Below are 20,787 nucleotides of genomic sequence, written 5' to 3' on the forward strand. Positions count from 1 at the left end.
TTAAAATGTGAGCAACAGAAAAGGAAATAAATGCCATGTAATTATTTTTTTAAGTTTACTTATTTTTGAGAGAGTACAGAGCATGAGCAGGGCATGTGGGGGAGGGAGGGAGAAAGAATCTCAAGCAGGCTCTGCACTATCAGCACAGAGCCTGATCAGGGGCTAGAACCCATGAAACCCTGAGATCATACCTGAGCTGAAACCAAGAGCCATCCAGGCACCCCGATCCCACATAATTATACTATGAGGGAAAATAGGACACAAGTAATAAATGATGGCCTACCAATAATGAAAACAAGAAAGAAGTACATGCCCAAATAGGATGAAAATTATAACCTAATAGCTCAAAACAAGCTAAAAACCTTTTTTAAATGATAGAAGCAATGAAAAACCTCAGGATTAGAAAAATTCAGAAGTGATGTGTTTGAGGGCAAGGAAGATACAAAAAGAGAAGTGATCAAACTCAAAAAAGACTTAGAAACGTAAGAAAAACTTATTTTAGGAATAAAGGCTAAATTAGAAAAATACAATGGGTAATGCCTTAACAGAAATAGCATGAAACATAAAACAAATTTTATAATTTAAGAAAAGGAAGAGATCTAAAGATTTCAGGAGAAAATGATTAATATGTACCATAAACAAGAGGGTCCAACATATATTTAATAGGAGTCACTGAAGGAGACCAAAGCAATAAAACAAAAAAATACTAAAAAAACTCTAAAATAAAAGATAACTTGAAACTACATATTGAAAGTACATACATATATCCAGAGAAAATGATCCAGCACAGCCTACATCAAACACATTTTAATAAAGCCAAGGTGACCTTTAAAGGCACAGATAAAAACTATAGCTGAGTTCTTCTTACCTCAAGAATGGAGAACTCAAGTACTGTTCCCATAAGTTTCTCCTAAAGAATCTACCAGAAACTAAGCTTCATACAATGAACAGTTTGCAAAGGAATTAACATAAAAACTGCTAGGAGATGTGAGCCATTCAGTTAGTAACTGTGAAAGGACAAAGGAGTAGCAGATTGCTCAATACAGCTATGGCAAGTCCTGTATCACGACATGAAATAATGGCCAAAGATCTGAAATTCATATAGTCATTCTCTTAACACATTTGAATCTCAGACTATAAATTTACAGAAGAGCAGCAAACCAAATGTGAGTTATTAAATTCCCTCTAGAACCAGATAAATACATTTAAAACTTTTTATTATTTCTCTAATATTTTGATTGTGTTGACTCAGAAAAATTAATGCCAGCCTTAGAGAGGTATACTTTCTTCCTACTTAACCTAGTAAAGAGATGAACTCCTGCCTAGTCCAGAGGGGAAAATAGCTGGACTGGATCATCCACAGTCACTCCATTAACACAATTTTTGCCCATCCCCTCCCTTGAGAGCTAGCAATCAGAGAGAGAGCAAAGTTTCAAAGTGCATCTTATGGAAGCCCGAAGCAAGAACCTGGAAGGGATCAAAGGACAGCAGCTCCTTTTGTGGGAAAAGGTGAAGTTTACCATGAGAAACTGCAGGGCAATGGACAAAAGGGTTTGAAGAGAGTCGTGTGGACAAGAGGCCCTGAAGAGGACTTTCTCCTTGCAAGGGGCTAAATCTAGAAGGGACAAAAATAACAAGGCTCTTTACACACCATCCCACCATCTACTGGGTATGCCAATAAAGAGCCAAGAGTTTTAAAATAATTTTAAAGCCCAAGAAAGCATTGATTATGACAACTAACATTACAGGATCAAGCTCTGATTCGCTACTAAAAAAGGACCGATTATACCATGTAAAATGAGGTCTTTAGAAATCTGAATAACAACTGTAGTTCCTCTGATTCTGAAAAAGAATCTGAAAAAAAAAATTAATAGCATTCTTACCCTTTATTTGAATGAAGAATGAATTGATAGGACACAGAGAGCACCACAGTCTCCTAGATTAGTAAATATTTCTTCTCATGGTATCTACACTGAAAATTTGTAAGAATCCAAATATACTTGTACATACAATGTCCAAACAAACTTAAGATTTAAGCACTCAAGTTAAAGCTACAAACACTTTGTTTATGTAATAATAACTATAGATTAGCTCATAATAGCATAATAATAGGATAAGTAGTTAACTCCACAGTTAAATGCAGAAATTAAGAGTAAAGGCCTAGAAAGAGAGTTGACTGCTTAATTTCAACAAGATATGACTGCCAATCAAGCAAATTTATTGATGGCAGGCAAACAAAAAATGGGAAATCTCTACTGGAATATATCTGGATACCAGTGATCTACTTCATGAAAAAGAATCTAATAAATTAAATTTAGTCTGCAAGCTGTATTTTCCCCCCAGCTTGTGTCCCCAGATCCGGCAATGGACTAAAAAATACACAACTAACTACACTTCTCTATAAACTCAGAACCAATAGGCTCAACAGAATGAAGGCTTCAGAAATAGGGAAACACAGATGTTTATTCTAGCATTTACTTTCCTAAATATTGACACCAAAGAATCAAATACATAGCTGTGAAGCAGTAGTTTATCCAAAATTGGATGGTTCATTAAAGCTGGAAATGGCCAAAAGCTGCAGGAAACATCCTGAAGGAAAATGTCTGATACAAATGACACCTTTGTGGAGGCTATGGAGAGTAAAACAAAACATGGTAAAAACCAGTTCTGTGTTTGCATACACAGAACACCTTCCACCTCAACAATTCTACAAATATTGTGCATTAAAGGTTGCCAGGAAACACTGCCAAGGACTGAGAGCAACTTAAGAAAAAATAAAACTACTAGTGGCATGACTAAGTGCAGAGGAAAAGTGTCATAAAATATTTTAGAATAGCATATTTTATTCTTCTAAAATAGCCATAGAACTGTCCATTACAATCTTAGTCAAAAATAGTCTACTGATTGAACTGCACTTCAGTCAAAATGGCACTGACCAGGACCTATAAATGGAATAAAGTCATAACGTTCCAGGGTTTATTATAGTAGATCTGAATTAATTTTTTCCCCTTAAACAATGAAAGAACAATGTTCAACCCAAGCGCCCAAGAACTGAGTGAACAAATATTAGTCTATGACTTTGGATACAGATTGAATCATTCAACAATACCTAGAAGAGCTGGGGCATTTAGAATCAAAACCCTAACAACACCTCTAGATACACTAGAAAGACTCCTCTCAATTTGGGGGAAAACCAAGCCACACCAAGCTAATTACACCAAAAAGGTGGGTGAACTAGATTTACATTTCCTCTTTCTCTCCATTCTTTCCCTCTTTACTTCTGGTTAGAAATTTTTAAATCCTTCCTATGTAGTGTTAAGATAGAACAAGTACTGAACAATATAGGTTTAAACATTATAAATAATGTGGTTAACTTATTTTTCATGCAAATGTAAAATCACTTGCTATCTTTCTCTCTTTCCTATCTTTTAGCTATTTTACTTTTGCGGAGTACGACTGATCTACCAGAGGTTGACTCCTTCCCACACAAAGATTTTTGTGTGTCTCTCTCTCCTTTTTTTCCCCCCAGTTTCTCTAACACCTAGCACAACTACTCAAGAAACATTTGTTGAGCTTGTGGATATCATCTACCCACCCTCTCCTATTCTTTGTGAAATAAATATTAAAAAACTAGACATCATCTGGTATGTATCCTAGACCTCTTTACTGAAGACTTTTTAGAAGAGCCTCAAATAGAACAGCACCATATTTCTTTTTAATATTCTGTATGTGAGGCTCATCTAAAATCATTGTGAATAAAGTACAAGACAGTGACAAAAGTAACTTGAATTCAGGTCCTACTGTCATCCTATTTTACACATTTATATAAAAGATTATAATTTCTATGCTCAGATATTTCACAAACAGGTCATTAAAGTAGGTTCATTCAATACAAAACTCTTCATACAGTGCATATTCGAGAAACATAATATGTTTATATGAAATAACAAGACCATATAAGAAATACACTAAATTTCCTGGCCTGCCAAGCACACTGGGGGAGCAGGTACTTATTTTTAGAAGGCTACCAGTGCTGAAAACATCTCTGAACTTCTTTTGAATATGGTCTTTTAAAATTGTAATCAAAGACTGTAATCAAACAGGATCGCTCATGAGAAACATAGTTCCACTATCATTCCACCAAAATCACACAACCAAACTAACGTGGTATCTCTTGCATATTGACGAAAGTACTGATAGCATGAACCCCACTTGACAATGTGTTGAATCAGATGTGGAGAGTAGGTGTTCCAAGGTGAATTTTCAAAGGAGTTCTAGTAGTAACAGCTGGTGGACCACCTTTTTTACATTCTGAGATACTAGCATCTACAATTATCTTTATAGATAGTTGGGATCAGATTTTAGAATCTCATTAATTTTAATTATCATAAATTGTTACCACAAATAAGATAATCTAACTTCATCTAATTTACAGTCATCTATCTTACCTTACAAAGAACATGTATTCAAAGTATGGAGCTATATAAGGATAACAGCATTTTCAATAAAAAGTGAGTTCAGTTTGCAAAGAATGCGAAGGACACAACAGAGGGTGCTGAGAGAAATCCTTTATGTCAAGCTAAGAATTTTAAGCTTCATGATTTTTTTTTTTTAAAGTAGGATTGTGCTTCTAGTAGTATGATGGCTAAATTATAGATGGGAAAAACCACAACAGTATGAGCATCAATAATTAGGACATGAAAAGGACAAAGAATGGAAAGAAGCCACCAGATTCAGGACATAATTCAGAGGAGATGGGACACGATACAGTAATGAGCAGGATGGGAGAAATGAGGGAGGAAGAAAAGTCAATGATTATGCTGACAGGAAGTTAGAATTCAAGCCAATGATACCCTAGGTCTGAAAGTCTTATCAAGACTGTGTTCCACAGTACCAACATGCAAATAAAAGAAACCATGCAACTCCATTCTGTACCAAGTCTCTGAGTTGACACTTAAACCATCTGATACTCTTTATCCTGATAATTATACTCCTAATCGCATCTTATTACATATGAATAATTAGAGTACATTTCAAATGTAGAACTATATCAAATTTATAATTTATTAATAAATTATTTTGTCTCTGTACACAGAAAAATAGGCCACTTTTCAAAGCCATTAACTAAAAAATTATGATATACTCTACCCTGTGAAACATAGGTTGAATACATTTTAAAACTTTTTATACAGATGGTAAAAAGGTCAGCAAGAAGGTAAAGAGCATGAGCAAAACATCCAAAGATAGTTATACTGATATTTAAAATACTTAGTAAGTCAAATTGCAGGATGTAAGGAGAATGTCTATTTTAATTTGCTGTACACAGGTACCACCAAGAGGAACATTTCTCCTGTCTGTAGAAATGCAATTATACCTTTCAGTCCCTGTTAAAACTTTGAATTTAAATACCAACATAATCTTCTGCTCAAAAATCACAAAGCCAACTTCAGCAGAGAAAATTATCATATATTTGTTAATAAAATTAAAATGCATACAACTGAGTTGGCATTCCAAATTATATTAGATGATTTAGAAAAGGGAATTTATATTTAGAATGATCAATTTATTTCTCCAAACCAACCCAACAAACTTATTTTATACCAAATAACCATGAAGTAAACAGTTTAGTCAAAGAAGTCAGCATTCAAGACATGCCTCCAGGAAGGAAATATATTGTAATACGATAAACAGTAAGCTTCCCCATAATCACAAAGAAGATGTGGCTAGATATCTACTGATTTCACCTAACATGAGAGAAGCAAAGTCTCTAAGTTACTACCACCCAGTATACTGAAATTACTTAGTGTTATGAAAAGATGATCATGAATCTCTGTATGGAGAAAGTATCAGAAGCTAATGATTACCCAGTAGTTGTTGAGAAAAGGATTTGAACTCTAGAGTCTTCTCTCTTTTACACACACATAGGCTCCCACATCCATACTGTATAGGCCTTATGAACGAACATTAGTTGGGCCAATTAATTTGCAGTCCTTAAGTATATAAAGAAACTTTAAGCTAAAATCATCCTGTAGTAATACACAATTATAAATACAGTCATTATCCACAGCACTAATCATATTTCTAGTCTAACTGTGCTTACTTATTGCTTTGTCCTCCTGACATTAATAACAGTAGAAGGTTTTGTTAAAGTTTTTCATGAAGGAAGAAATATTTCCTCCATGAAGCTGGTTAGAAACTAACAGTTTGCTAGGAAATTATAACCGAAGCAATAACTTCTTTTTATAAGGACAAAAATATTCCAGAAAAAGCCTTGTAATATTTATCTTATTTAAAAGCATATGTTTCAATTTATGAAAATCAACACCCAAAAAACAAATAGTCCAGTGAATAAATGGGCAAAAGACATGTTTAGACACTTTTCCAAAGAAGACATCCAGAGATGGCGAACAGACACATGAAAAGGTGCTCAACATGGCTCATAATCAGGGAAATACAAATCAAAACCAAAATGAGATACCACCTCACACCTGTCAGAATGGCTAAAATTAACAGCTCAGGCAATGACAGATGTTGGCGAGGATGGAGAAAGAGGAACCCTTTTGCACTGCTGGTGGGAATGCAAACTGGTGCAGCCACTCTGGAAAACNATGGAATATTACTTGGCCATCAAAAAGAAGGAAATCTTGCCATCTGCAACAATGTGGATGGAATTAGGATTATGCTAAACGAAATAAGTCAAAGAAAGCCAAGTATCATAGGACTTAACTCACATGTGGAATTTAAGAAACAAAACAGATTAACATAGGGGAAGGGAAATTAAAATAAGATAAAAACAGAGAGGGAGGTAAACCATAAGGACTCTTAAATACAGAGAAGAAACTGAGGGTTGCTAGAGAAGTGCTGTGTAGGAGATGGGCTAAATGGTCAAAGGGAATTAGGAGGACACTTGTGGATGAGCACTGGATATTATATGTAAGTGAAGAATCACTAAATTCTATTCCTGAAATAAAAAATAAAAATAAAAATAAAAGCATATCTTTCAAGCCGAAATGTGAGATATAAAATCATTAGTACATGTGAGTCCCCTCCCTTTTAGGGGTTAGCTGAATACCAAATTTCTTAGAATCTTTAAATTCAGACTCAGAGGGGAATGGAAAATATCTATTCATGCTCAATTATAACAACTTCTTAGGATATTAGTTAATTCTGCTAAATGTCAGTAGAACATTTTATGCAGCAATGAGAAATTACACTATTCAGTAATATGTTTTTACAACCTCAGATGAACCTCAACCTTGTGTAACTGACTTCCTAAAAAGTTTGTGTAAATAACACTTTGGTAAATTGAATAATTTTACTTGCACATAAGTTAGTCATTCTCTAAAGCAAAAACCACCGCCAAATCTGCTCTACAGTTAAAAATTATTTATGTTACAAAAAATTTTTTTTACATTACAGTGAAGCACAAATTCATATGTAATTTACAATCTCCTTACTTGGAACTTAACATAACCATGATCTTTATGAAAAACTATAAAAATATTTAGAATTTTAATTGAAAAAGCCCATCAAATTTGGGACATGATGACTTAAGTTTCTCTAACAGCTTTAGAAGCTGATTCCATGGAGACTTAATAGGCCAAAATTCACTTAAAAGAACTCTAAATGTAACTTAGAAACTCACTTTGTAGAAGTGTCTCTTCATCTGAAAATAAGGACTGTCCTGACATCACCCATCCTTGTCCCACCTATTTCTACCAGCAAGAGCACCCAGCTCCTATTTCATGTGAAGATTTAAATCAGTGCCCTTCCAACCTGATACACTACCACTGAATGATAGGCCCTAAATGAAGATAAAAACCATCAGTTACCCAAACATTTTGGCATTTTAGAAAATGGCAACGCAAGTGTAATCTATTAATTTTCGTCTTTGTCATATATTTATAAGATTGCATGTCATAAGGATCACTGTTCAGTGATTTGAACCTAGCTACTTATCTCTTACAAGTCCTATGCAAAGATTTAACAAGTGTTTGCTGCAGGGCCTTCTAGGCACCAGACACCATGCTAAATGCTGGGTCACTATAAAGGATAAAGGACAAGATGCTATTTGGTGAAGCAGGAGCACCCACCAAAATTACTTTGAATACAGAGTTCCAGAAACATTAAGGTGAGTTAAGATAGATGAATATTCATATCTAAACCGTTAAAGCCTTGAGAATTGCTAATATTAACTATGGGAATAATACACTGAATCTAATCAAAGATTCAGCTACCATCCTCTTTATTTACTTTCTTTCACATTTTGAGGCACTTAAGTCAAGAATGGAATAATATTTTTGAACGACATAGCAAATATTAACAATAATTTATTTCATTATTTTTCCTATGCCTTCCTATTTCCTAAAACTCCCATATGCAATTTTAGATGGTTTATTATATGATTATATCCAGGGATTATAACCATTCTTTCAGTGTCCCATGAGCAACATTAAAAAACAAAAAACCATCAACCCAGGACATATACTTCATGTAACATCTGTTTTACCATAAGATTAAGTGTAATACTTATTCCATTAAATGGGACTGTATAAAGATGTTATTTTGTGACCACACGGCTTAGTACAAAGTAGAACAAGACAACTGCCTTAAAGATGAACATAACCAAATAGTAATACTAAAGACTTCAATGCTAATAATCCTGTAAGATAAAAACTATGAATAGGTAAAAATTGAAAACTACGTTGTGAGCATAGTAAAGATAAATTAAGTCATTGTGCATTCAACCAAGATATCAGGTAATGGTAATACAACAGATGAAATGCTTCTTTTCTATTCTGTTTTAGCTTCATAATAGCAGATATTTAGCCAAAACCAAGTTGTACTCATCTCAGTAGTCTCCCGTGACACCAAGGCCCAGGTATCACTACACGTTTTTACTACATACTATTACGTTTTTTCATGAGAAGCCACATCCAATAGTAAAGTTCAGAACCCCAAAAGGGTATCTGTGTATGTGTGTGCACAGAAAGTGTCAATGACATCATCCTAGGCCAAACTACAGAAGAATATTATAGGTCTAGGCAGGAAAAGAACTTCAACCTAGATATATTATGGAAGCCACCGAATGAAGCTCTCCTAGGCTTCATCTAATGAAAGAAAAACATATATGACTAGAATATCTGGTATTCAAATACCAAAAAGCTCACTTTAACTTAGATATGTAAGCAAGCAAAGGAACATGATAATTCTTATGTGATGCCCAAAGCTGTGAGAAAACAGGTCAAATTCTTGGCAGATTTTAAATAAATGGAATTTGTTGAGAACTATGAACGTGAGAGCATCAACTGCACCTAGACTATGTGTTCTGTAAGGGTCAAACTGAGTCTCTCAGACATAGGAGGGATTCAACAAATATCTATTGTGTAAAAGAGGGAGAAAATCCATTCATTTTACTTACCAACATACTGCCAACAACTAGTCAATAATTGAAACAAACATTTCTTGAATGAATGGAGAGTTACAATAGAAATTACATTACAGCTACATTAATGTTTGGCCATATGTTAACCAAAAAGCCAAAAAGTGATAAGCAAATGCAAGTGACTAAAAGTTTTGTTTTTAAATAATGAGTCACTTAGGCATGTAAAGAATAGGATTTAAAAATGTTTTTTAGGCTATCTGATCAAAATATTGCAGAATACTGTAGTTTTTTCTTTTCAAAAAACCTTATCTCTGAGCACAGTCCAACTCCTTACTTTTACATACAAATGGACATGTATTTAGCAATATTTGCTAACCTCTGTTTAGTAAGTGCTAGACACACTAAATAACCTAACTTACAGTTGTTCTGCTTTTCATGGCTACAGAACAGATTTCTTCCAAAAATATTTTAGAAGACAATGACATTGTCACAGACTTTCAAAGATATTATAAACATATTCTGTCTGCAGACTACAAGCTCAGATATAAGCAAACCCCTATTTTACTATGATTTTTCTGTACTTCTCTGTACATCTTCACAGGTGTACATGAGAACAGCAAGTTTTTTATGGCTAGACCTGATATAACCCTGAGTTAACTGAGCCCTCCCAGTTTTTATTATCTTCTAATACAGAAATATTACTTCACTAACTGAATTAATAAATTAATGTATTTTAACTAGAAAATTTGATTACAGAAGAAATGTCATGTCATGAGAAACTTCATCCATCACACAGACTCTATACAGTACTTCTTTAAAAATTTTTGGGAACATTTATTAATTTTTTGACAGAGAGGAAAGAGAGGGAGAGGGAGGGAGGAAGGAGGAAGAGACGAGGGGAGGGGGATGGCAAGAGGAGAGAGAGAGGGAGGCACAGAAGCAGACTTCAGGCTCCAAGCTGTAGCACAGAGCCCGACGTGGTGCTCAATCTCTCACAAACCATGAGATCTTGACCTGAGCCGAAGTCTGATGCTTAACTGACTGAGCCGCCCAGGTGCCCCTTTACAACACTTTATATATCCTAACAATACAAATACCATTTCTAATGTTACTTATGAAAGGGCTCATGTTCCACACTATTAAAGAGAGCTTACAGTAAGCACAGCGACTGAAAAAAAAATGCCAAAACACCACGGAAGAAATTATTAAAAGGGAGCTCAGAATATCTTTTCTACACTACACCAGCAAAGCTAGAAAAAATGAAAGAGCCCAAACACTTCTAAGTTGAGAAGAGAGTGCACCTTGTTGCTTTGCCATGACAGTGATATATAAAAAGGTGCTCTTCTGAATGCTGCTAAAATATCAAAGGGTAGCAAGAGTAAAGAATCATGTTAGAGAAGAATGGAGTCTTATGCTTTTTCAGAAATGTTAAAGTCTAAACTGTCAGGTAAGAAAATACAAAAGACTTTACCCAGATTTTGAGATTTCACGTGAAAGGCAGTTTTAAAAAATTAAATTTAAATTCTTGTTTAACAAAGTGGTAGGACTTTTAAGGACCAAGGAGAAGGCTTACAAAATGGCATAAGGTTCTGAAATACTAGGATATTCCTATGTGCCTACCTGAAGCCTCAATCATTGGGAATACTTACAGCTATTTTAAGTTCTGTGGACCCTAGTCCATTTAGTTTTCTCTTCATCCAACCCTCCAATGCGATTTTTTGACCTTTCTATGACGTAAGTGCAAGGAATGGGATACCCATTGTGCATGCTTCCCTGTCCCATAATGAACTGAGTTCCAAAAGCACCTCTCCGCTAACTTGAAGTCAGGGCTTAAAGAGATATATGGGCCCTCTGGCCCTATGTGCATGCTGCCTTACGTTGGGCAAACTACTGAACTGCTCAAGAGATCATTTACTCATCTGCGAAGAGAGATTATAAAAGTACTCTACACTGGGTTCCACTGAAGACTAGTGGCTGACATAAAAGCTCAATAAATGATCATTTTATTATGAATTATCTAGTCTATACTACAGTAATCCAAATATGGTAGTAGCATAAAGACAGACACACAGACCAATGGAACAAAACAGAGAGCCCAAAAATAAACTCACAAATACATGGCCAACTAATCTCTGACGGGGTGCCAAGAACCAATGGTAAAAGGATAATCTCTTCAATAAATGGTGCTGGAAAATGGATATCCACATGCGGAAGAATAAAACTGGACCACCTTCTTACACCATATACAAAATTAACTCAAAGAGGTTAAAGACTTAAGACACAAAGCCATAAAACTTCTATGAGAAAGTATAAGGGAAAGTCTTCTTGACATTGGTCTTGGATATGACATCAAAAGCACAAGCAATGAAAAAAAAATAAGTGGGACTATATCAAATTAAAAAGCTGCTGTACAGTAAAGAAACCAATCAACAAAATTAATAAACAAGCTATGGAATGGGAGAAAATACCTGTAAACTATCCATTTGCTAAAGGGTTGATATCTAAAATATATAAAGAACTCATACAATAGCAAAAAGGAACCAATCCAATTAAACAATGGGCAAAGGAGCTGAACATTTTTCCACAGACATAAAAATGGCCAACAGGTACATGAAAAAGTGCTCAACAACACTAATCGTCAGGGAAATGCAAATTAAAACCACAATGAAATACCACCTCACACCTGTTCAAATGGCTATTATCAAAAGACAACAGATAAAAAGCATTGGCAAAGATGTGAAGAAAAGTTAACACATATATGCTATTCATGGGAATGGAAATGGGTGAGAACAGAAAACAGTACAGAGATTCCTCAGCAAATTAAAAATAGAAGTATCATACAATCCAGCAATTCCACTTCTAGGTATATACAGCCAAAGAAATGAAGTCAGTATCTTAAACAGATATCTGCCCTCCCACATTCACTGCATTACTCACAATAGCCAAGATATGGAAATAATATAAATGTCCAATGACAGAGGAGTGGATAAAAAAGTATGACACACAAACACACACAATCACGAATATTATATAGCCTTAAAAAAAATAAGATGGAAATCCTGCCATCAGCAACATAAATGAACCTGGAGAACACTGTACTAAATAAGCCCGACACAGAAAAACAAATACTGTATGATCTCACTTACACGCAGAATCTAAAAAAAGTCACATTTATAGAAGCAGAGAGTACAGTGGTAGTTGCCAAGGGCTTGCAGGCGAGAGAAATGGGTAGATATTGGTCAAAGGGTACAAAATTTTAACCAAGTTCTTAGATAGTAGGGATGAGTAACATAAAGCACGGTGACTCTAGTTAATAATACTGTACTGTATACTTGAAATTTGCTAAGAGTAGATCTTAAATATCCTTCATCACTCACCAAACAAAAGGTAGTAACTATGTGAAGCATGTATGTTTTAATTAGCTTGACTGTGGTAATCATTTCACAGTGTATTCATATATCAAATCATCACACTGTATACCTCAAATATGTACAATTTTTGTCAATTATACCTCAATAAAGCTAGGGGGAAATATTTTAAAAAAGGAATTATCTAGTTTAATAAACTTACTTTTCCTCTCAGAATTTTTTTCGCGGACCAAAACCTTAAAAATCCCACTTCTCATTTTAAAGATAGAGAAAATTAGGTGCCAAGAATTAGTGACTTCCTATAAGACAAATATCAAAACTGGAAATAGAACTCAAGTCTCTTAACTCCAATTACTTTCCAGTATACCTTTTTGTTTCTAAGACTCCTTTATGGTACCACTTGGAATATAATTTGGCCTTTAATGTGATAATGCTGAAGAAAAGAACTAGGTTATTCTATCAAAGAATATGTTGCTTCATTCCAACTTCATCAGAAAAAAGACAATCCCAAAAGCAAATTTATAGAATCAGTTGTAGGGCAACTCTAATTGTCAGTCAGTGCTCAATCTTATATTAAATGCTACTTACAACAATCATTTTGTTAGGTATATAAGTATTAATAAAGATAAATAAGCCACAATGAGCTCATTTATGTCTTGTTTGTTCTGCTTAAGGAAACAACCGTAAAATGTCTTTAGAAAAGGTTTCATCAAATAGTTAATGTTTTAGCAATATAAAAGTTAAAATCAGCTATATGGACTATTCACAAAAGTTCTCCTTGTGGTTAAACTGGATAAATAAGGAGTTATTACTGTCAGTAGGTGGTAGGTATTTGATCTTTAGAAATACTAGGCAGCAAGTTGTAGCAGTTTATGAAATACATTCAGGTAGATTTAATTCTAATGACTTGGAAGACAATTTTGGACACTGAGCCTGCCACACAATAATAGGTTTCACTAGTTTCTTTAACTCCACCTTATTTGGGGGGAGCCATCATTAAGGTACACCATGGTGGCACTTCATTAAGTTACAAACATCCACAGTTCAAACCCACAAATGGCACTGGTAACTTGTTAGCTCGTGGGAGAGCTGAATTAACCTAGCACCAGGTACGGAGACAATTGAGACCAGTCTCTGCCTAGCGATTTCCGAAGCATTCATTAGTTTACCACCACGTGTAACTAACTTTTAATATTCATGGAGAAAGGTACGTCTCACCATGATTAAAGGACGGCACAGGTTCTAGATGGGAAGAGGGCCAGACACAATCAAGTTCATGTCCTTGAGTCCTAGGCAAGGATTTCTCACTCTCACTTGCTCTCTCTTGCCTACACTTACACTGTTCTGTAAGAAGAAGTGGAGAGATATGACCAATCCATATATATTCTATTCTGGTTACATTCATCATCCTGTGTCCTATATGTTTAGACATTCTGAAAATGTCAAAGCATATCCTGGCACAGTGTAACAGTGCTGTGGAAAAAACAGAAACCCTATTCTTTAGTAATTCTATTAGCTCAGAAATCATGGGTGATCACCAACATCAGAGTCTTTTTGAGTTAGAAGCAATAAGAAAGTTTTATGAAATAAACACTAGATCTGGAATCAGAAGATTTGCACTTCAAATTCACTTTCTAAATAAATGAACATATACATTGCATACTATATATAATAAGCACTAAAAAGCTTTCTTCCGGGGCACCTGGGTGGCTTAGTCGGTTGAGCGTCCGACTTTCGTTTAGGTCATGATCTCGTGGTTCATGGGTTCGAGCCCCGTGTCGGGCTCTGTGCTGACTGCCAGCTCAGAGCTTGGAGCCTATTTCAGAGTCTGCATCTCCCTCTCTCTCTGACCCTCCCCTGCTCACGCTGTCTCTCTCTCTCTCCCCTAGAACTAAATAAAAAAATATTTAAAAAAAAAAAAGCTTTCTTCCTTTCTACCTATAGCTAGAGACATCGCATAATATAGGGGAAGTTACTAAGTTATTCCTAAACTTACCTCCTCCTGTCATTTGCCTCAGTAACATTCTTTTCAAGTAAACAACACAGCTTAAAAGTATCTGCCATGTTTGTTCCTACTACATTTAAATCCTAGAACAGTATTTTTCTCTCTAATTGTTCATAATGTAAATAAAGTCCTTACTTTCTTAAGAATTACCGCTAGCCTATTACAATTTGTTTTGTGGAATAAACACAAATCTTATTCTTTTAGAACAAGCTGGATGATGTGCTGGATCGTGGTCAGGTTACGGGGTCCAAATGGGGGGTAGAAAGAGAGGTAACTTCTGGCTCTTCTGTCAGTTCCTTAGGCTTTCCACATCAGTAAATGAGTAGTGTGCTCTCTCTCCTCCACTTTTGGCAAACTCTATGAAGAGACTATCCGTTTCAAATTCAACCTCTTGTTAAAATACAAAGTATAAAGGACAGAAGCAGCATCAGTGGTTTATCATTTAATAACAAGATTATATATTAAAGCAAGAAACAACAGTGCCAGCAAAGGTGCTGTGAAAAGCCCATCTTGGTGGTGGTGGTGGTGATTAGGTATTTTAAGCTCTGGAGTAAAGAATGAACTAAAATGAAGAATATCATGGTCGTTATTATGTACTACTTGGCAGAATATTTGCCACATGTGAAAGTTTTCATAAAACAGGTTTTTAGAAATTTGTTTAAATTTCAGACTGAAGAAACACCTTCTCTTATGAGCCATTTATTGAACACTGCCATTTATTTCCATTGTTATTCACTGGCATAGAGCCCAATTATTTGTTTTCTTATTCACATTTAGCCTGCATTATCACAAAATAAAAACCGCAAGGATGCCACTACCTTTCAACATTTACCAATATATAACTCCTAATTTGCATTAAATCCTTGAAGAAATGTACACTACAGTGAATGACATGTCCTTCTATAAAATGTACTGTAAATGATGAAATAATTTTTTTTTAATATTTTTATTTATTTCTAGGAGAGAGAGAGAGACAGCGTGAGCAGGGGAGGGTCAGAGAGAGAGGGAGACACAGACTCTGAAACAGGCTCCAGGCTCTGAGCTGGCAGTCAGCACAGAGCCCAACACGGGGCTCGAACCCACAAACTGCGAGATCATGACCTAAGCGAAAGCCGGACGCTTAACCGACTAAGCCACCCAGGCGCCCCAAAGATGAAATAATTTTTAGCTCCGTATATACACACGAAACTATACATACAGTTAAACTGACCAAGATACTGTCATAAAATTTAGGAGTATGATATTCAATAGGCTAAGAATAAGTTATGGGAGAGGAATATAATCTTTGAACATAAGACAATTAAGAACAACTAACTTCTACAGACTCACTTATCTATTTTGCTATTCAGTCTCTGAACTATAAATCTCATGCACCATAACTGATGGGAAAAACTAAATCATCAATGCTGTCGATCCTGAGTGTAAGTTCTCAAAGACCTAAAACCTTTCCCCAAAATCAGTATTTGAAACCTGTCATTTTAGAGAAACAAAAGACAACTTTTAACTATTTTTACTCAAGTATAGGAAAACTTTGAAACAAATCCCTCCTAGCACTCTAAGAAAACTAATTTTAAAGGAGAGAGCCATGAGGAGAGCCTGATTTCTAAGAATATCAGTCTGAGAAGTAACTTTATATGCAGGGAATGTCTGAGCATCTCTAAAACATAAGGGGAAGAAAAGTAATTAAAAACATTTCATTCCACAAACTGAGCATAGTGTAAAAAAGACTCAAAAAGGTAAATTTAATGAAAAGATGAAAAACCTGAAAGCAAATTAATTGACTAAAACACAAAGGCATACACACACATTATATGAAGTCATTCAATATTACATGCTGACTGGCTTTGTATTTTCTTTTAAAATGTCATCACAACCTAATGTATAAAACAATAAAGCTCTCAAGATAATTATGGAAAATTCTAATCAAATTTCACTCTGGAGTTCATACTCTGTTAGCATAGTAGGCCTAAATAAATGTTCTGTCAAATCAGGGATCAATGCACACTAGACTCCCTAAGAGAACCATATAAATTACAAGTTCTTCCATGTTTTTGACTAGAGTTAGTACACTTAAAAATAAGTAGTATTCTCCACCCAGAGTACTCTAATGTAACTGCTTTTATAGCTTGTAGAATTTATAATTCATCCTAATGCTCAGTCTTTACAAAAAAAAAAAAAACACACAAAAGGGTTTGCAATTGCTACTTACTATCTTATCTTGCACAGTAAAATTGTGATTATTTGTTGTTTCTAAATCTATAGGTTTTGCTCTGAGGTTTCAGAAAGAGGCAACTTTATTTTCTTTTGGTTATTACTCATGATTTTAGCTTGCAGATTATTAATTTTAACATTAACATCCTGCTATATTCTCATTTGAGTTGTTCTATTTATCTCAAAGGTAGACTTTATGTATTACCATTACAAAAAATAACTATTTGCATAATACTTTATGATTTTACATCTATTACAAACACATCACAGGGAGCCTGAGGATGCATTCAGCAGCTTGTCATTCACCACTTCAAGACCCTTCAGAACCAAACAAGGGGGAGGGTGACATTTTGCTAATGGCAGAAGTAGAGAAATGAATATAAATAACAAACCTTGAAGTTTTAAAAATACAAAAGAAATTTTAAAAATACAAAAATATGACCCACACAAATAAACAAGATAGTTTTAATTTGTGAAAGTCCATATCTTCTATACAGAGCAAGGTATTAAAAGACTTAGGTCTTTTAAATTATCTAAAACTGTGCTACAAAAATAAAGAAAATTGCCCTTTTGTTGAAGTTTCTAAATTAATATATTAAAACAGATTGCACCAATCACAGAATTTAGCTTCTTCTCGGCTTTATGAAATAACCTGAGTATCATTTCTTTATTATTATAGCCTAACCCTATATGTGCATATTAAGAATGTTTAAGAATACAAATGACCTGACATGTTTAGAAATTATGTTGTTTCATAATTTCTTCTTGGTAAAACAATTACAAAGAAAAGTATTTAAAGCTTCTGTATTTTCTTCCATCACCACCAGTCCAGATTAAAAAAAAAAAAAAACACAACACTGAATGTACATTTATGTAACCTCCAGTCCAAATGCTCACAGCACTTGAAGCTTTNAAAAAAAAAAAAAACACAACACTGAATGTACAGTTGTCACCTCCAGTCCAAATGCTCACAGCACTTGAAGCTTTCTGTAAACAATATGCCTCTGTACTAAATACATATCCCTTGAGCCATCATCTACTTAATTTAACATTTTTAAATGTAGTTTCATATGCAGCAGAACACCATCTTAAATACACACACACACACACACACAGAGAAGTGTGCAGAAAAGGAAGGAGGTGGAGAGCAAGAAATGGAGCACGTTGTTGTTTTTCATTCATGCAGTATAGTGATGTCAGTGTCTGCAGCGGCAGCAGCGGCAGCAGTGNAACACCATCTTAAATACACACACACACACAGAGAAGTGTGCAGAAAAGGAAGGAGGTGGAGAGCAAGAAATGGAGCACGTTGTTGTTTTTCATTCATGCAGTATAGTGATGTCAGTGTCTGCAGCGGCAGCAGCGGCAGCAGTGGCGGCAGGAGCCTTGACCTGTAGAGGCTAAAATCCACTGAAGTCAGAACCTCGCAGAATTCAAAAGAAACTGAGCAGATAATGTCTGAAAAATTGTTCAACCGTTCATAGTATGGATTTTAAATGGCTAAGTAAACAGTACAGATTAGCTGCACCGTTTTAATTTGGGTAGAGAGAGGGACAAGGCAGGATGTGAAGTAACATAAAGGTAATATAATCAGGGAACTGGGGGCTGAAGAGCCTGCATTCAAAATCCCTTAAATCTAAGAAGCTGACAAAACCACCTGGTGTTAAAAACAGCAGAAAAGCCTCTTCTCTTCCCAGTACAAGCTCTCTGGCAATGCAAATCTGTCTGCTGCACAACCAGACTCAGAAAAGTGTTTTCATCATGATTACATTAAAATTGCATTAAACTCGGACGTGCCACACTACAACAAAGAGGATAGTTTAAGCCTGATCACAAATTTCATTAAAACTACTTTATGATGGACCATGTAATTCTTAAGCAATTAAGGCTTTTGAAGGATGCAGAAAAACAAGTTGTACTATGATGTGTTGTAAGATGTTAGTGTTTATCAACAAAAGGGGAGGAGGCATTACATGGCCATTATATTGTAGAGCAGCAGCTACTCTTACTGTGCCCACAAAACCCTCTGTACACAATCAGTCTGAAATGGTTATTTTATGGCTGTTACATTAGTCCCTAAAAGAAAATCCCAAAACTCAATCTATGCACTGTTGAAGCTAAATCAAAAATTTCTCTAACTGCTGCCTTCTATTCATTCTTTCGCCTCTCATTTCATATAGCTTCAAAAAATGTGCAAGGGAGCTGCATATGGCATTAATCTGTTAGAAAATGGTGGCCTTTTCTATAAAATACAGCCAAAGATGTGTGTTCAGTTGTGGTCATTATTAGGGCGATCACGTTGTTTTCATTCATTCATTCAGGATTTGCTGGAGGATGTCAGTTTCTGCAGCAGCTGGCTTGACCTGGGGGAGGAGTGGGGGAGCAAATTCCTCCTGGTGCATACAGATTACAGGAGGTATTTCTTGGTGCTCATGTACACATACCACTGCACTTCACCCTACTCTGCCACACCATCAAGTGGTCTGAAAACAAGTGCCTTAGCAACATGCTAATTACCGGCCAAAAATGTTTAAAACAAACAAACAAATACAAAACAGGAAAACTGCAATCTTTCACAACATAATCACTTTCTCCAAGTCTAAGACCTTCATTAAAAAAAAACTCCATTAAAAAAAAAATTCCACGTACCACATAACTGTACACAGCTCCACAGTGTTTCCCTTCCAAGCAGAGAGTTTTCCACTCGGTATGATCAGTTGTCTCCACAATACTGCAGCAGCAGCAGCATCTGTAGCTCTAGCCTGGTATCTAATTATATTAGCTACTCCACTCTCTCTTATGAGCTTTAAGTCCCTGTTTTGGCTAATCTTCCTTTTCTCCCCCAGGACTCAACTAGATCATGCACTGTGTCCCCAGACGTAAACAAAACCAAACCAAAACAGAAAACATTAAGGGAAGCCGAGAGCATCCACTAGCTCACCACTACCTTTGACACCTAACAAAAAAGAAACTCGAGATCCTTTAACAGCTCAACTGAACTGTTAAGTGTACTTAAAAATGGAAGGAAAAAGTGAGCACACTCCACAAACAGGTCTTTAGAAATTAACCATGAAAATCTTGAGTTGGGCATAGACTATTTCCAGTGAAGTACTGCTCTGATGCATACGACTATATAAAGCAGAGAAAAAACGGAGAGGGAGGGGGGGAAAAAACCCAAAACATTATACACTTCAATTGCATACCCGAAACTGTCTCTTCTACACATCCAACAGATATCCTTACATCATAACTAATGCCATCACCCTTCCAAAAAAGAAAAATATATATATATCCCACTAGTCACAGACACATTAGGAACTTTGAGATCTGTAGATTACAACCACCACCTTATCGGCTGCCAGAGTTTGTGTGCGTGTATTTTTAAGTGTTTCGCCCAGCTCCTCCTTCCCCCGCTACCAACAGCAAACACATGAGTGAGCTAATCAGCTCTTAAACTGAAAAACCCTTCGATGCAGGCGAGTGATGGAAGATAAAATCTGAGGGGCGGCATGTGGGTCAAATAAAAGTTGCTTTGCAGTTCGCTCCTCTAAGCCCCGCAGCGACCGCAGGGAGGTGAGATTCCCAAAGCCACTTTCACACCTTCGATAATGCACTAGCAAAGAGAAGCCCGGAGAGGCTGAAGTTTCCACGGAGGGAACCGTCGGGGAAGACGCAGCCCGGGAGGACGGAAGGGTTGGGCTCGCTACCTCTGCACACGGGCGAGCCGGGGCTCCGTCTCTCAGGTGAGTTGCTCCTCCGGTGGTTCTCGGGGGACCGTCTCGGGCGGCCCTTGGCCCGCGGCGTCGGCTCGGTCGGGG

The 20,787-nt window shown here is 35.9% G+C and overlaps 1 protein-coding gene across 1 annotated transcript in view; it reads right to left on the bottom strand.

Moving 5' to 3' along the window:
• GLCCI1 (glucocorticoid induced 1) overlaps window positions 1-20,787 on the bottom strand; it is a 151,833-nt gene that overhangs the window by 84,187 nt on the left and 46,859 nt on the right. Inside the window, exon 3 of the mRNA XM_077765404.1 lies at window positions 20,677-20,787. Coding sequence (XP_077621530.1) covers window positions 20,677-20,787 — 111 coding nt within the window. The remainder of the gene's footprint in view (window positions 1-20,676) is intronic.

The sequence above is a fragment of the Crocuta crocuta genome, unplaced genomic scaffold (assembly GCF_008692635.1).
Source record: "Crocuta crocuta isolate KB4526 unplaced genomic scaffold, BGI_CrCroc_1.0 scaffold14, whole genome shotgun sequence".
Lineage (NCBI taxonomy): Eukaryota > Metazoa > Chordata > Mammalia > Carnivora > Hyaenidae > Crocuta > Crocuta crocuta.